Source organism: Netta rufina (genome assembly GCF_964035555.1).
Source record: "Netta rufina genome assembly, chromosome: Z".
NCBI lineage: Eukaryota > Metazoa > Chordata > Aves > Anseriformes > Anatidae > Netta > Netta rufina.
The window spans coordinates 46,476,679-46,493,079 of record NC_140126.1 but is presented as its reverse complement, the minus strand read 5'-3'; the positions used below and the strand labels follow the sequence as shown (position 1 = coordinate 46,493,079).

General features: G+C 39.2%; 1 protein-coding gene across 1 annotated transcript; it reads left to right on the top strand.

Annotated features, from left to right (window-relative positions):
- Nucleotides 1–11,834: 11,834 nt before the first annotated feature.
- CTXN3 (cortexin 3) lies at nucleotides 11,835–12,161 on the top strand (the record flags this gene model as incomplete). Its single annotated transcript, XM_084304576.1, has 1 exon — nucleotides 11,835–12,161. The coding sequence occupies exon 1, from the start codon at nucleotides 11,868–11,870 to the stop codon at nucleotides 12,159–12,161; it is 294 nt and encodes a 97-aa protein (XP_084160702.1). The 5' UTR covers nucleotides 11,835–11,867.
- Between the last annotated feature and the right edge of the window lie 4,240 nt (nucleotides 12,162–16,401).

The window sequence follows — 16,401 nt, the reverse complement described above, 5'->3', positions numbered from 1 at the left end:
GTGTCAGGTGTCACGTCTGGGCTGCATTATGACAAAATGGGGAAATAGAGAAAAATGTAAAGAAAGTAAATTCCCTTTGAAATCTTGTGATGAATTATGTAAATGATTCTGAGGATTGTTATTTAAATATTTATTTTTTATCCCTATACTGCAAACTAAAGAATACAAATGAAGGAATATAAATCAATACTAGTGAAATATCATTTGCAAACATGGACTCTGAGGTACTAGGGAATAAATTAATGTATTGAATGCCACCTCCTTAAGATGGTGGCTTATGGCTCTTCATAGGTATTACCCTGAAATCCATGGTGGCCAATCACTGTTTCTGCCAGCTTCTGATGTCAATCAGAGGTGAGTGGCCCAATTGCACTTCAGAGCTTTTTGAAGCAGGACAGGTTTTGTCGGCTTTTGTGGCAAAACCATAATGGAGATGCTGAGCAGGATCCTGAAAGGGGACCCATGGGGCATAGTCATATAAAACTAAAACATACAAATAGGAATGTGAAAGCTCAAATTTCCACTGCATATATCATGCTGATGCTTTAGGCATCTCCTAGCAAGGTGTTGTAACCCTACAACTTACATGTATCTTTGTTCCTTTTTCCCCTTTAATTCTCCAGGTGCAGCAGCTTCTCCCTGCACAAAGGAGTGCTGTTTTCACCTTGTCCTTAACAAAATTTCAGAATTCATTGCAGATTAGGATCATATAAACAGCTGTCGACTTTGGTGGTCAGAATACAAATTATATTTACACTGAATGCAAAACAAAACTTGTCCTTGCTTTCTCTGGCCAAGCTGAGAATACCAGCTCACGTATTTATTTGATCTTTGTGCAGTGGTTGGTGTGAAAGATTACAGAAGTAGATATAAACATAAGATAAACACTTTTACAGTGGGACAGTTGAGAAGAGAGGCTACATGGTCTCCAGAGTAAATCTCAGTTGTAATATGACTTTTCCTTGATACCTGAATGCTTTACCCTTCCCACTTTGCCCTGGCAGCAGTATACATCACTCTCCAGACTGAGGCACCCTTTACAAATTTTCCATTTTTGAAAATTATTTTAATTTAATTATTTTAATTTTGCTAGGTTCTGCAATAATAGCTGTAACATGCCAGATCAAACACATATGGGAGGGCAGAAAACACCACCAACAGAGGTGAGAGTGGGCAGAATGGGCAGGCCAGGGAGGCAAGCTGGCTGGGCTCAGCCTACCCCCAGGAATCATGCTCCTACTGCATCTATTCAGAAAATATCTGAACTACCCTGTTATTTAGCATTACCTATGCGAGGCATTTTTGTATGCCCTCTGAAGAACACTTCTCCCTGCGCAGATAAAACAAGGAGCCACACTGACAAGACAGTGCGATGAACCCAGAGTAGGCTTATGGATGTAGTGAGCAAATTTATTCTTCAAAACATCCTTTGCAGTGGATGTAGGGGAGTGCCAGCTGCAGTGCTTCAGGGCATGGGAGGAAAAGCTGGGCTGGGCATCTCAGTGTCCTGCCAGGGACCACTGGCCTGACACTGTGCCTGCTCTCGGGATGTTTACAGCCCCTGCCAGCCCCTGTTTGCTCATCCAGCCAAACACGTGTTTGGCATGGGGAGGGATGCCTCCAGATGTCAGCAGCAATTAAAGCCAGCTGCAGGAAGAAGGGAGATTCAGTGAGTTCAGCAACTTAACATGTGACCCATGGACTGAACCCACCGGGCATACTCCTTGTTCTTGGGGAGAAGAGGCCAAAGGAGCCGATGATTTTCTTCCCTGCTTGACCTCTTCCAGCCTGGTGCAGGAAGCCCCATGGTGGCATCGGCCAGAAGGGCCACAGGTGGCTCAGCAAAATCACCTGGGACTGCATATCCTGCAGGAAAAAGCAGGCTGGACCTTCCCAAGCTGATGGCAGAGGGTCTGCAAGGGGGACATCTCCATCTGAACCCTCAGCATGCCTCCACCAGCACAGCACGGTGCAGGCTGCACTCAGCAGTACCCAACCCTGAGAGCCAGCGACAGGTCTGTGGGTGGATGGAAACAGAGGCACATTAAAAAGCCTGCTGGAGTGTCTCCCAGAGTCGCGATGAATGCCTCATGATTGCATTTATGACTTTTAATCAAAATTCATTTGTTTCCTGAAATCTTTCCTTTATTTATACCTTTTGGAATCAATACAGATTTTGGAACTGAAGCCCATGTGAATACCAAATATAATTATTTTCAAGTCTCTCCTTTTTCAAGAAGTTATTAAGGGTGAAGCACAACTTTATACCAATGCAAGTCAGGGCTATGGAAAATATTTTAATGGTACTGGTTGAGAAAAACTTTCTTTGAAGAATAGGAAAGAAACTTTCCTCTTAAATAACTGGAGATGTAAATTCACCTTGTTACCAGTGCAGTAGGAAATTACCTGAAATACCAATGTTTCTGATATTTATTTCAGAAGTCAGAGCTATTTCCTTTCAAAGGCATATGCTCAGCATTCTATTTTCAAGTGAAATAAGAATGTAGGAACTTGTAGTCCCTAGGGTTGCATATTATACACTCATTGCAGCCCCTGGAAGACTGACTTATGGTGTCTGATAAAACCAAGTCTCACTCAAAATGTTTAGCAGCCTAAAGCAGCATCAAGTGGACTACAGGAAACTGACTAACATCTGCTTGAACTCTCTATGCTGTCCTTTTATCTTCCCTCTCCAACCAAGCAGTGGGCCTGTGTGATGCACCCCAGGACTCCTGCACTCAATTCCTGGCTCCTGCATGTACCTTTTGGGGAGCAGACCCTAGCAAGAGCACTGCAGAAGCTTCATCAGTGGTCCGGCTTGCACTGTGTGGCCGCAGCACCCAATTTTTATATGTCAACTAACTGGATCCCACAGTTCTTTTTTTTTTTATTATTATTTTTTTCTTTTTCTTCTATCCAATAAAACATATACAGAACAATAGGAGAAAACCTCCTCTTCTATGGGAGTTCCCTTGTTGCTGGATAACATATCTGTGTTCTTATAATCTGTCTTCTTCCTGTAAGAAATGAATCATTCTTCTTTTTCTTACAGAATTCCTGAGCTTCTTGAAGCTGAGTGGATGAAAACATGCATCACAATGAGGACAGTTTAAAAGGATGCAGGTGATCAGGAGTTTATCTGCAACAAAAAGGTGTACCCTTTCAAGCCTACCAGCTTGTCTGGATCACAGAGCAGTGGTGCTACAATAGTGCGCTATTGAGACTGTAAGACTTTTTGTGATGTGAGTGAAGTTAAATGCAAAATACAAAACTTGTGCCTAATGTTATGAAATCACTGTCATGAAATTTTCTGGGAATGTAATCCAGCCTCTTTTATCAAGTCGTGTCATGAATCTTCCAGACCATGAGGGAGGAGGGGCTACTAAACCTTGGCAAATACCCTTCTAGTAGTTGCTTGCTATAGCAATGGGGTGGATAAAATATAGATTATTTGCTGGATTTTAGGTTGAGAGAGTGGAAAATCCCCAACGAAATAAAAGGAAAAACAAAGTTTGACTCTTTAAAGTCACAAAATGAGAGGTTCTGGTGGGACTAAAGGAACTGTAGAAGAGGGCTTAAGATATCCTTTCGGAATCCAGTTTAGAGGGACAAGATCCTGAAGGACTCGGAGGATGCAGAGCACAGCATCAAAAGTGACATGTGCATGTGTGCAAGGAAGAATGAGGAACTGGAAAGTCCTCTCCAGACAGCAGAGGAGGTACTTTCCTCTTTGTTTATTGCTTGTAAAACACGAAAGAGAAGCCATGAAGTGAATGGACATGTCCCTTCATGGGTGTGTAGGGGTCTCTGATTGTCCACGTGGGTGTCCATAAAATGTCCATCTCTGTTTTGTGTTAATCTGGGTGGCAGCATTTCATCCTCTCTGAAATTATATTTCGCCCTATTATATGCACAAAACCATAGTCCCACACTACACACCATTAAGCCTGCCACCCACAATGCAGCTGGAAAGGTTTATGATCTAAAATAAAGGATGATTCAGTGGGAGAAACTGCAAGGGACAGGGAGATAGATGGGATTTGAGCTTCAAATTTATTTTCCATAGTAGAAGCCTCATGGAAAAATAAGAAGAGGATAATATACCATACTCTTTTCTTGCTCTGTGACAGTATGGGATATATAAAAACTTAAATTCCCTGTAAAAGATCAAAAAAAAATGGCATTCTGTCACCCTGTCCCGTTCAGGTTTCTGTGTGCATGTGTGTTTGCTTGCTTTTAAGTAGAAATTTTGGGGAAACAAACAAACAAACAAACAAAAACTTACATGTTTTAATTGGTCTATTTGACAGACATTCTAAAGCTGACCTTGTTTTTCCCATGGGAAAGGAACACAGGAACCTTCTTATTTTAGTTATTTTCCCTCAAAATAAAACACAACTATGGAAAGGACAGTAGGGTGGAAACAAGAACAACTCTCAGGGTCAAAATGTCTAGATAAAAGTTGATCTGTAAATGCTAGTGAGTGTATCCTCTCCCATTGCAAGGTCAGTTTATTTTCTAAAGAAATATGCCATAGGAATACATATGACATGATTACATTTTAATGAGTGTTAATTCATGTATATATAATCTTATTTTCAAATTGCAATTTATAATCATTATGCAAAGGTTAATGTATCTGAAGATCACAAATTGTAATAAATATTCAGATTGTCTGATAAATGCAGAGTTTACTGCCATTAAAAAGAAAGATTGCTGACAACAATCAGTGAAGAAGGAGAGAGAAATGCTAGCAGATTATAGCTCTGATTTTGCAAAGGTATGGGAATACCCTTTGATTTTTTATTTATTTATTTATTTATGGTACACATTTTGAATGTTAATGTTCTGATGAAGATGGTTTCAGACAGCCTGTGAGGCTACTGCTGTACTTGGTGAAGCAGAATCCACTGAAGAGTTGCTGAAGCAGAACTGAAATTATAGCCTCACTTTCAAGAACAACAGTATTGTCAACTAATTACTTCTAACACACAAGTAGGATTCTCATTCCTTTTTTTTTTTTTTTTTTTTTTTTTTGGGTGGGGGGGAGGGTTGTTTCATTGATTTGTTTGTTAGTTTGTTTGTTTTTTTTTGTGATAAAGTATAAACCCTTAAAAGGCAGCTTTTCATCTTGGGTTTTCACTGGTTCCTTGGCAGTCCTGATCCTTTATGCTTAGAAATACAAGAAATGTACAGAAGAATGGAAACTAAAGATACAACTTGTAACTATCTGTAATTGCTGCAGTGGGAAGTGGGTTAAGTTCTCTGTCGACTAGATGAAGGTATTTGTTTCACAGAAATTGCTTGTCTAAATTTCCGTATTTATTTTGAAAAGTTATAACCTTTATATTGCATATCCATGGTTAACACTGTCTATATATAATGCATCCTACATATCAGGTTGGGAATACTGACAGCAGACTTAAAAATTACAATAATTAAATGAATGTGTACACCAATTATGTTGTTGCATATTCCTTGTTTTCTTTCCAGAAAGTATATTACAGTTTATCATTTACAGATGTTGCAGATGTAAGAAAGGGTAATATAAAATCCATTTCATGTCCTTTTGAGCTGCAAACGGCTTAATTTTATTTTATTTATATATTTAGGTAAGGATTTATGACTGTTAATACTATAAATTTTCTACCTGCTGATTCTCATAAGAACCAGCCTACAAGGATTTTAACCATGTTACTCCTTTTAAAGGCTTTAGAATTTTTTTATTTTATTACTACTATACATTTAAATATTCATTGAGGAGAAGACTTGCAATACTGATGTCTGTGTATCTGTATATCCTCTTTTAAAAAGAGGGCATAGAGAGGAAGGAAAACAGTCTGTTGGGTGCATATTTCAAATCACTGCACAGGTGCATGGATGGTATAAATACATTGGTGTTTCACAGATTCATGCTTTCAGATCTTCACAGGTAGTATTTCATAAAGCTAGCAATTACTTTAGCAAATGCAGTGAGTAATTCAAGCTTTTAGAGTAGCTTTGACTTTTTGCATGTATAAATTGTCCTCACACATCTTATATTATGTGAGTGCATTAATATTTTAAAGGTGAGGATTCATTTTAAACATTCCATGGTGCATTAAATAAAAGTGAGCTGCATGGTATTGGAGAGAATGTACAGAAAACAACAACAACAACAACAACAACAAAAAACATGATAAATTTCTTTGTTTTATTGCTAAAGTTAACCCCACCAACTTGCTTGAACAATGCCAATAGCTGCAAGGCACACCAAGAGTGTCTTTTCCCATACGAAGTCTTTAAAAGCTGTTGAGAAGATAATGAAGATATGTGTCTGCAGGGAAGGGCAATGTCAGTTTGATAACAAATTTGTAAAAAAGAGGATCAAGTATAGCCATAAAAGGGTATTGTTAATACATACTCATAAACTGTGTAGTTGCTGTTGCAAATTACTGTACAGTATGCAGTACAAGTGGATATAAGGTACATTTGCATACAAGGGTAGGACATATGTCATTTAATTTTTTAGCTTTGTTCTTTTCTGTAATCAAGTTTAGTTTATTTACAACCGGTTTAAAATGCCTGTCACAGCAACTGAGCTGTGGGCACATGGAAATATCTCCACTCAAATAGTTTGTGTACAGATGTTTGAGCCTGAAGAAACTTGCCATGTGTTTTTGTAGCTAAGGAAGTGAGTAATCAGTGAAACTAGTATGGGTGGTATAGGAAAATCATGCACATGGGCTTGGCACAGTTGTGTGCTTGCTACATTCCATGGGATATTTCATAATGGAAACCCAATTGCTCCACTAACATAGGATACCTACATATCAGGCATACATTGTGAAGCACCCAGTCACAGGACCACAATCTGCCCTTACACATTAGTCCAGTAAATCTCGAATTAACAAGAAAAGGACAAAGGGAATACTCCAGATGTTTAAAGCAAAGAATATGCTGTTTTGTCTTAGTCTTGATGAGTTCATTGCTTAATTGCAATTTTTATCACTTAAAGGGCCTTTATCACTTACAGGGCCAAAAGTGTAACTAGACAAGATGGTAATTAAGTCAGCAGAACTGTAGCAGTATGCTTGGCCTTGGGTCTTGTTAACAGGTCGAACATATTAAACCATATGTCTCCATGAGTTGCTTTTGCTGGTCAGATTCTTCTTTTCAATTAGCTTGTTTCAAAGGCCTCTCTTTTTGTTTTATGTGATATAGACAGAACAGAGCAATGAATGATCTGCCAAGAAATAGAAATAAACAGATGCCACCACACTAAATGATGTTTCATCTTTAATGTTTGTTGTTGTTGTTTTTCTAAAAATTAAAATACCTGCTTTAAATCCGTGTACACATAGATTGTGCATGTCACATTTTAGACTGGATGTCTTCAATACATGTAGATTTTTGAGTTACCATTTCTGCATTTCTTTTGAAAGATGAAGGGCCAGTAATGTTAATCTGAATGCACCTCAGGCTACGCTGGGACAAGTTTTGGCAACTGATGGTCAGCTCCACAGCCTCTCTTGTCTCTCAGAGTATTTGTGCCATACTCCAGCCACACAAATAGGATTACTGGAGAGTTTTTGAACTGGTAGGATACAGAAATTAGGAAAAAGGGTAGAAGTGAGATTCTACTCCGCAAAATGAGAATGTGATTTACTACTGTCTCTTTGGTTGTGACTTTTCAAAAAAATACAAGGCTTTCATGAAAAGAATATACATATATGAGTGTTGACACAAAACATCATTTATGTTGTATACGGTGGTAAAGAAAGGGTAGTTTAAACAGAACAACACCAAATTGTAAGTTTCTAGAGCTGCAGATCTTGTAGCCTATCTTTCCATTAGTTCTACTGTTTTCAAAGTAAGAAGCTTTAAAATATGAGCCCTGAGGAAATCCTTTAACTATAGAGCAATTTTCAACTAAAGTCAACTTTGAAACAAGTGAAATGCAGAAAGCCCTGAAAGACCAGTCAAAGGTACTGTGAACAAGTTTTAACTCTAAAGAGTCCTGTGAATTTGTATCTTTCATACCAATGTGTAGCTAGCTCTATTAACTAATTCAATGTCATTGTAATTTCAAAAATCTTAGTGGCTTGACAAGAAAAGTTGTCTTTTGGTGACATTTGACCAGATCTTGTGCTAATAAGTCAGCTTCTGGGTTGAAACTATATGAGGGATATTAAGTCTTGGGATGTCTCAAGGACTAACATGTTGATTCAATGCTGCTAATAATATGCAAGTTCAGTTCTGTTTCTTTATTACTTTATAAATTTAGTACCTTAGAATGTAAGCATCACCTCAGGGAGATCTATAATTGAAGTACCTAATGGATGTGTGCACACTGGCAAGGAGAGCAAGGAGAAATTATAATAACAACCTGATGTGGATAGAGTGATGTGCAATTGTGTACTTATTAAACAGAGGATTAGTCACATCTGCAAGGAACCCATTATAGAAAGTAATTGAATAGGGCAACCCTGCATTAAAACAAAACCAAAAAAGCAGGGCCTTTTTTTTTTTTTTTTTTTTTTTTAAGTGAAGGATAATCTATTTTTTTTTTCTAACAATTTTAAGTTTATCTGAGATGTAAAGAAATAAAAAATAAATAATATAAAGAATTCTTGGAATGTTGGTTACATCAATTACTTTTAAACAACCTTGAGGCTTTTCTACCCATAACATAACCTGGATCATTTCTGAGTGACTGGAACAAGCTGAAAAGAAAGCTCCTGTCTCCTCTGTCAGCCTTCAGTCTGTAACACAGAGGTGTGATGGAGTTCAGGCAGGCTGGAGGAATTCTTACAAGGACTGCAGAGGTCCTTATACAAGAAAATACACTTTAAAGTTATGTAACCATTTCTATGTGGTCTCCTACATAGGCAACATTTTCTGTTGGAAAAAGTTTCTGGTGCCCAACTCCAGTGGAGCTCTCCTGACACAATCAAAAGTGACTGGCAGGGAAGAAGACAGAAGGCTCGGGGTCTCCCTTGCACCATCCACCAGCTGCTGCCCATTCCAAGTCTAACTAATTAGTTGTGCCTAGAACTAACACCCAGATAATGTCAATAGCTGGTTAACTTCTGCTTTCAAGTACCTGTGTAGAGACAGTTAAATGTTAAACTTCCTATGCATCATTTTGATGCATAGGAAGTAGTTGATGATATCACTAAAGTTCTGGCTTGCAGAAGTGCTCCAAATAGGGCAAAGGGTGTGATTATGCTGGGTACTGTGCCTTTCTCTGGAGACAGACTGCCTGTCCCCACCACCTTATAATCATATACAGTGATGAGTACACTCAGAAGGCTGTCTGGAGCCCAAAGCTTAGGAAATACATTTCTTTCAGCTTTGCAATGCAGTCTTGTTATTTTCCCACATATAATCTATAGCATAAAGATTAGCATTCAGAGTGTGAAAAGCTGCTAAGTGTAAAACTGTCAGACATCCCCTCATTCCTAAAATCAATGAGTAGCACTTAATGGTATGAAAATGAGCATCTGTCTCTGTATTATCCAGAATAGGTGCCTATTCAGAGACTAAAGTAAAATAATTAACTGCATTTGATTATCACTGAGTTGCTGATTGCACATATCTCTCTGAAGTCAAGTTTCTTCACAAACTGGAAAGATACTGTGTGCTGGCACTATGTGTATTCCAAGTTTGACATTTAAAACCAACATGTCAAAAGCTGATCTTCCCTGACAGTTGTTTTCTCCCACAGTCAACTGCAGCATTGACATAATGCATAGAAAAATGTCAGGAAAGCATTTCCTAAAACACTCAGAGAGCAAAATCTGTGAGAGCAAGTATGGAATACTGCATCTTGTGATTGCAGGTTTAGGGAAGAGTGTTAAGTGTGTATAATATGCATATAGCTGACAGTGTGTGCTTAAATGACATGGAAATCAATGACATAATGTGTGAGTGTTAGTTTTCTGTAGTCAAACTACCAGAGATCTTTAAGAAGGGGGCACCACTGCTTTTTACCTTCACTGTAGTATCTCTACCACCATGTTACATGCCCGTCTCAATTTATATATTTCTTCTTTTAAAACAAGGTTGTTTATCACCAGAGTTATTTGCTCCACAAGGTATCATAAAAACAAAAACAAAACAAAAACAAAAGAAAGCAAGGCAAGGCAAGGCAAGGCAAGGCAAGGCAAGGCAAGGCAAGGCAAGGCAAGGCAAGGCAAGGCAAGGCAAGGCAAGGCAAGGCAAGGCAAGGCAAGGCAAGGCAAGGAAAGGAAAGGAAAGGAAAGGAAAGGAAAGGAAAGGAAAGGAAAGGAAAGGAAAGGAAAGGAAAGGAAAGGAAAGGAAAGGAAAGGAAAGGAAAGGAAAGGAAAGGAAAGGAAAGGAAAGGAAAGGAAAGGAAAGGAAAGGAAAGGAAAGGAAAGGAAAGGAAAAAAAACATCTTTATAAGACTGGGTGTTCCTTAAGTTTTAGCTCATTGTTAGACAGTTCTCTGCAGTTTTTATCAGGTAGTAGATGAAACACGCTTTTAAATAATGAGAAGTTAACATTTCAAATCTTCCTGCCCTTTCAATCGTAAATTGAATCAGGCAACAATAGCTGTGCAATTTCAATATTTTTGTTGCTTTAAAACTTTCTCTATTCTGTTTGAGGCATTTTTTTTAGAATAATACTATCAAAATAATATTGTGACTCTGCTTTCTGAATCCACTTATACCTGTTAACTGGTTTTGCTGAGGTATGCTTATAACCATTATTGACCTTAGTCCAGTTACAGAGTAGTAGCTACAATCACTTGCAAGTTCCACTTGTGCAAGCCACGCACTGCACTGTATTCTTCTTTTCCTATTTCTTCTGAACATGTTCAGTTGAGACAGTGCTGCCCTTCGACCTTCAACACTTCTGTTCCTGAGGTCATTTCTCAGGTGGTGTCGATGACCAGGCCTAAGCACGGCATCCAGCCGTGCTTCCTTCCTACTGAAAGAAAAACCCAGTATGTGAGGGAGGAGGAAGCAGCAGCTGGCAGACACCCAGGCAGACGGACACAGCAGCAGAAGTGCCAGGCCAGTGGTAGCACAGTGTGTGCTCTGCTGTCCAGAAACAGCCAAGCTCAGCCACAAATCTTGGCGATTCTCTTGCTACCACGGAGCAGGTTATATAAAAAACATTTTCTTGTTAACTGTACTTGTAATCCTCATTCTGATTTTAAGTAAGAAGAAGAAACATTTGCCCTTGAGCTGCATTAGTATTTGACTTGTTTTAGACTGCCTTCCTAAATGTTTTCCTCTCATTTCAAACACTATTTATGCCCTTTTCTTATAATTGCTGTGATGTCACAAACACTGGGCCTTCCACTTTGGAGACACATTCATTTTACTGTCCTGCATCAGATCCTGGTCTGTCCCACCTCAGAACATTTCTGGTCTGTGTATAAAGCCTTAAATACACTTGTCTTTCAAGCCCCTCCACATACAGTAGTATCAATTGCAGTTTGTCCATCCTGCAGCAAGGAATGCAATTTGTTTCCGAATTGCTTTTTCTGTAGGGTACCCACTGGAACACTGTGATTAAACCTTCATTCACTTCTAGGGAAAGAAAGTTCTACCCCAGTCCAAGTGGTATGGTAGGAGGGAGAGATTCCTGCCAGCTCAGGGTCTGGTGACATGTAATATCACTGACTGGATTCTGCAATGCCAGCAGAGTAGTATGGAATTTCTGACATGTCTCTCATATGTGACACAGAGGCAGGCAGAACTGCTGTCAAGTCCCTTTCCATCTCATTTTTCTCCACGAGGACAAAGTTGCATGGAACTAAACAAAAGGGCTATTCACAATTAATGTTGCTTCCCCCTTGCCCTACAGATAACAAAGTGCATCTAAATGGCTTCTACTCTGACCTCAGCAAACTAATGATGAAAAGAAGGAGACTGTGGGATTATTCGTTTCAGCTTCCCTGGATGATGGATGGAGAGATATTCAGTGCCACTTTGGTGCCATCTGGGAACATGACACCAGATTCTAGCATGACCCTGGAACAGAAAACAACCTTTGCCTTTGTGATTTTATTATTTATTTTCTTGGGAATCCTCGTTGTTCGCTGCTTCCGAATTCTCCTTGACCCCTATCGGAGTATGCCAACCTCAACCTGGGCTGATGGACTTGATGGAGTGGAGAAAGGCCAGTTTGATTATGCTCTTGCTTAGACACTGAGAATTGTTAAGGCTTATTTAGCGCACTGATAAAATAAAATAAATAAATAAATAAATAAATAAATAAATAAATAAATCAGGAATGTATCTTATTTTGGTTATGCTTTACATTTTATCAAATACTGTAGGAGTTACAATATGCACATATGGACACTTTTTTTAAAATATAAAATCAAGTAAAATTTTTTACAGTAGTTTAGTGAATTTTCCCATAGGAAAAAGAGACAGGTTGTATTAGCAGAATGGTGCTTCAAAATGCATTGGAACAATATATAGTACATGTGATCTCTTATAATTTGATAAGAAACACTACAGCAAATGTTTGGTTTTGTTTGTTTGTTTGCTTCTGGGATATGCTTTTTATCATTAACCAGACTCTGTGGAGGAAAGCGCCTTATAAATGCGGTAAGAATGCCTTTTTATGATCCGTACATAGCAAATAAATTTCTCAAGCCCCACAAGTCTCATTTTTTAATCCCATGATCTGAGGACAAGTGAGTAAATTTCCTGTTCTGTAAGATAAGTATGAAGGCTCTAGAAAATTTCAGGAGAAAAAAAGCCTTAATTTTTTTCTGAGGTTTAATGCTCTTTCTTAGCATTAAACAGTGATTAAGCTACTTAATACTAACAAATCACGGACCGTAATCTTTGTTGTGAATAAAATATGTAATGGCTTTGGCCTATCTTTGTCTTTTTTTGCCAAAACTGATTTTTACTAAGATAAGTTTTTACATTGTTCTTACAACAGCTTATGCAAACAAATCTCAGTCTTGCATGAATTTCAGACTGTGTATTTCAAGCATTCAGTCAGTCTGTTTATTTGGTGTGCAGGTCACATTGCATTGTTCTGTTTCCTAATTGGCTGACTTAAATATCAGCAGTAAGAATCAATGAAAAACCATCACCCCCTTCATAGAGAAGTATCTCTGAAAGTGCTTGTACAATGAAAAAGTATTCCTAGGAGTTAATGTAAATAAAAACGTATCTGCATGATCGATTGAGGAAAAGAAACATTTAAAAGATGGCATTAAATTCAGTAGAATGACTTACAGTCTAAGTGGATGTTTGCAAGCACAGTTTAGCAGTACTGAAATACCATAGTGGAAATAACATCTGATGTACTGCCAGGAAGTAAAGGCCACACTCCTGAACACACAAGAACCGTGAAAACAGTCCTGGTGCTACCTGGTTTGTGAAATGTCTCATGGAATGGGAAAGGGAGACAGCATGCTGCCTGTTTTAAGAAAAAGCCTTAGATCCAGCTATTTTGCACTCAGTATAACAATGACAGGCAGTTGGGAAGTATTCCCTTTGTGCTTTGGCTTGCAGCCTGTAAATGGAGGAGCAAAGCCAGCCCCGTAGCTGGTACAGCTGGGGCTGTGCTGACTCACTCGTGCTGAGGCCCTGACTCTCACTGTGGCACTTGGAGCTATTTATTTCCTTTTGCTGCTTGTCCTGTCCATCGGTTAAAGGTTGTAGCTATTTGTGGAAGAGGCAGTGGGACAGAGGGTGGCTCATCACTGTGGCTATCACAGTTCACAGGAAGGCAGTGAGAGCTCCCAGCTCAGCTCCATGATGAGAAATAAAGGAACAGGGCTACAACCTGTCACTGCTGGCATACAAGCACAGCTCTGCTTCTCTGTGTCACAGGGGCAGTAACCTTTGAGACAGAATGGGCAGAAGGGACAGTATTTTCCAAAAGTCATGAGGTACTACTGGCTTTTGCTACTTCTTGACCTGTACAAGGGCACCTCGATCAAAGCTAACACAAATTTCCAGACTATTAACCAAAGGTAATGACAGGGTGACATACAAAAAATGTTGCTGTTGTTGCATCAATACTGCCTAAAGCAACTTGTTGTCAATATTTATGAAGCTGCATTAACAGCATTTCTACCTCTGGCCTAGGATTTCTCTCCTGTATCAGGGTCTGTTTGTTTGAAGACACTACAAATTTGATTTTATTTTAAAAGAAGACAACTTTTCTTTATAATTACACTGAAAGAGGGAGGTAATGTCTTCAACTGAAAAAAGAAAGTAGACCGGTGTTCAAGTGAAGCAATTTGATTCTTGTGTGGAGCTTGGAAGTCGTTAGCTGAGGACTAATCTGGGGACTGAGCTTGCCAGCATCTCTGGTATGTTTGGAAGCATTCCAAGGAGATATTTTTGTAAACCACTGGGATAAGTCAGTCTGTTAAGGGGAATTTAATACTGCTGGGCAGTCACTTTAAGTCAATCTATCTGTGGATGTAGCTAAATTCACTACGGCAAAAAGAGGAAATTCACACCAGTTCCCATACCACAGTAGAGGATTTTTCCTTAGCTCTCTCAAAGTCCAGCAGAAGTTTTCTGAAGACATACTGGCAGCTCGGTTTTGTGATATTCACTTTTACTTTCCCTGGAGAAACTGGACCAGACTTTGAATGGAAATAGTACTATTCCAGTCCACAAAGCAGTCTCTGGCACATTGCTGTGCCTCATAAGAATAAGTGTTCACTGTGGAATGACCTGAAATATTAATGAGACTGGAAAGAGAGGATCTGTGTGCTAATGCAGCTGTGCTCAGGCTGCTCTGCAGTTCTGCATCACTCTGGTTTAGACTCTCACTTATTACATTGGTTTCTGTAGAAAATCCTATGTAATCTTTAAAAACTGTTCTTGAAATTACTATTTCTTGATGTTAGTGAAACAAAAATACGTATGCACGGTGGACAAAGAAGTAGTATGTGTAAATTTTTGTAAATATCACATTCATGTTAGTTTGTTTGGCAAACAATCTAACTGCAAGAAGTTTAAGTCAAAGGCTACTGCAGAGAAAGAAAGCCAAATAAGGACAGAGAGAAGACTCATGGTAGGCATGAGGGAATAAAGCTGTTGTACTCAAGTCAAGATTTTAAGACTTTTATATCTCAGTTATGACCCTGAAAGCAAAGTACTGGCCCAAACAGTGAAGTGAAATGGGAGTCTGTTCTCTGCAATGTGTGGGGTGTATGTGTGTGAGAACTGCTTTGATGATATTTCTCCACTGCACTCAGAAGTTTGGATGCAACTGATGTTTAGCTAGCTATGACATGAGCTAGTTTTAAAGTACTCACAGAAATCCATAGCTCTGTGTGCTCTGCAGGAGCCATGCAGAGATTACTGCTGTGTATGTTCTCACATGCTGGACCTGCACAGAAATGTGTCTGCTAATGCCATGCAACTAGCAGGATCTGAGCTCTCCTTCAAAGGTAGGTAAAGTTGTGTGACCAGCAGGTTGAGAGGGGTGATTCTCTCCCTCTCCTCCACTCTTGTGAGACCACACCCAGAGCACTGCGTTCAGCTCTGGGGCCTGGACATAGACCAGTTGGAGTGAGTCCAGAGGAGGGCTACGGGGATGATCAGAGGGCTGGAGCACCTCTCCTACGAAGACAGGCTGAGAGAGTTGGGCTTTTTCAGGTGGAGAAGGATCCAGGTAGACTTTATAGTGGCCTTCCAGTGCCTAAAGGGGGCCTACAGGAAAGCTCTTTACAAGGGAATGTAGTGATAGAACAAGGAATAATTGTTTTAAACTAAAAGAGGGTAGATTTAGATTAAGACAAAATTCTTTACTATGAGTGTGGTGAGGCACTGGCACAGGTTGCCCAGAGAACCTGTGAATACCCCATACTTGGCTGTATGGGGCTTTGAACATCCTAACTCAGTGGAAGGTATCTCTGGCTTGGAAAGGGAATTAAAACAAGATGATCTTTAAGGTCCCTTTCAAACCAAATCATTCTACAGCTTTATGATTCTGGTTTGGGATCCAGAAGTACAGCTGTGCTAGCAGAGAGAGAAAAAGAACCATCAAACAATGGATGTAGTTGGCAGCAAGGCAGACTTCTCCCTCACCAGAGATGGACTTTATAGAAAATAATTTGATGTTAATAAGAAAAAATGTATAAAAACGACTTGTCTTATTTTCTCTTTGCTTTGCTTGTTTTGTATTCTGAAGAGATACATAAAGCTTGATTTTGAAAAATAAAATGAAATAAACTAAAAATTCTGAGAATTTTAGCTTAGTCAGCTTTTACCACCCATGTATCCAGAAGAAAGGCTTGTGGGTACTAAATGGGTCTGGACCTGTGAGCTTGATGGAATTGTTACATAGGGATTTTGCAGGTTGGAGATCTATACAGAAGTACTAGAACTACACATGTGAGCAGTGATCTCATTGGACATTTTCAAGAAGTCTAGCTTGGGAGATGTAAGCTCT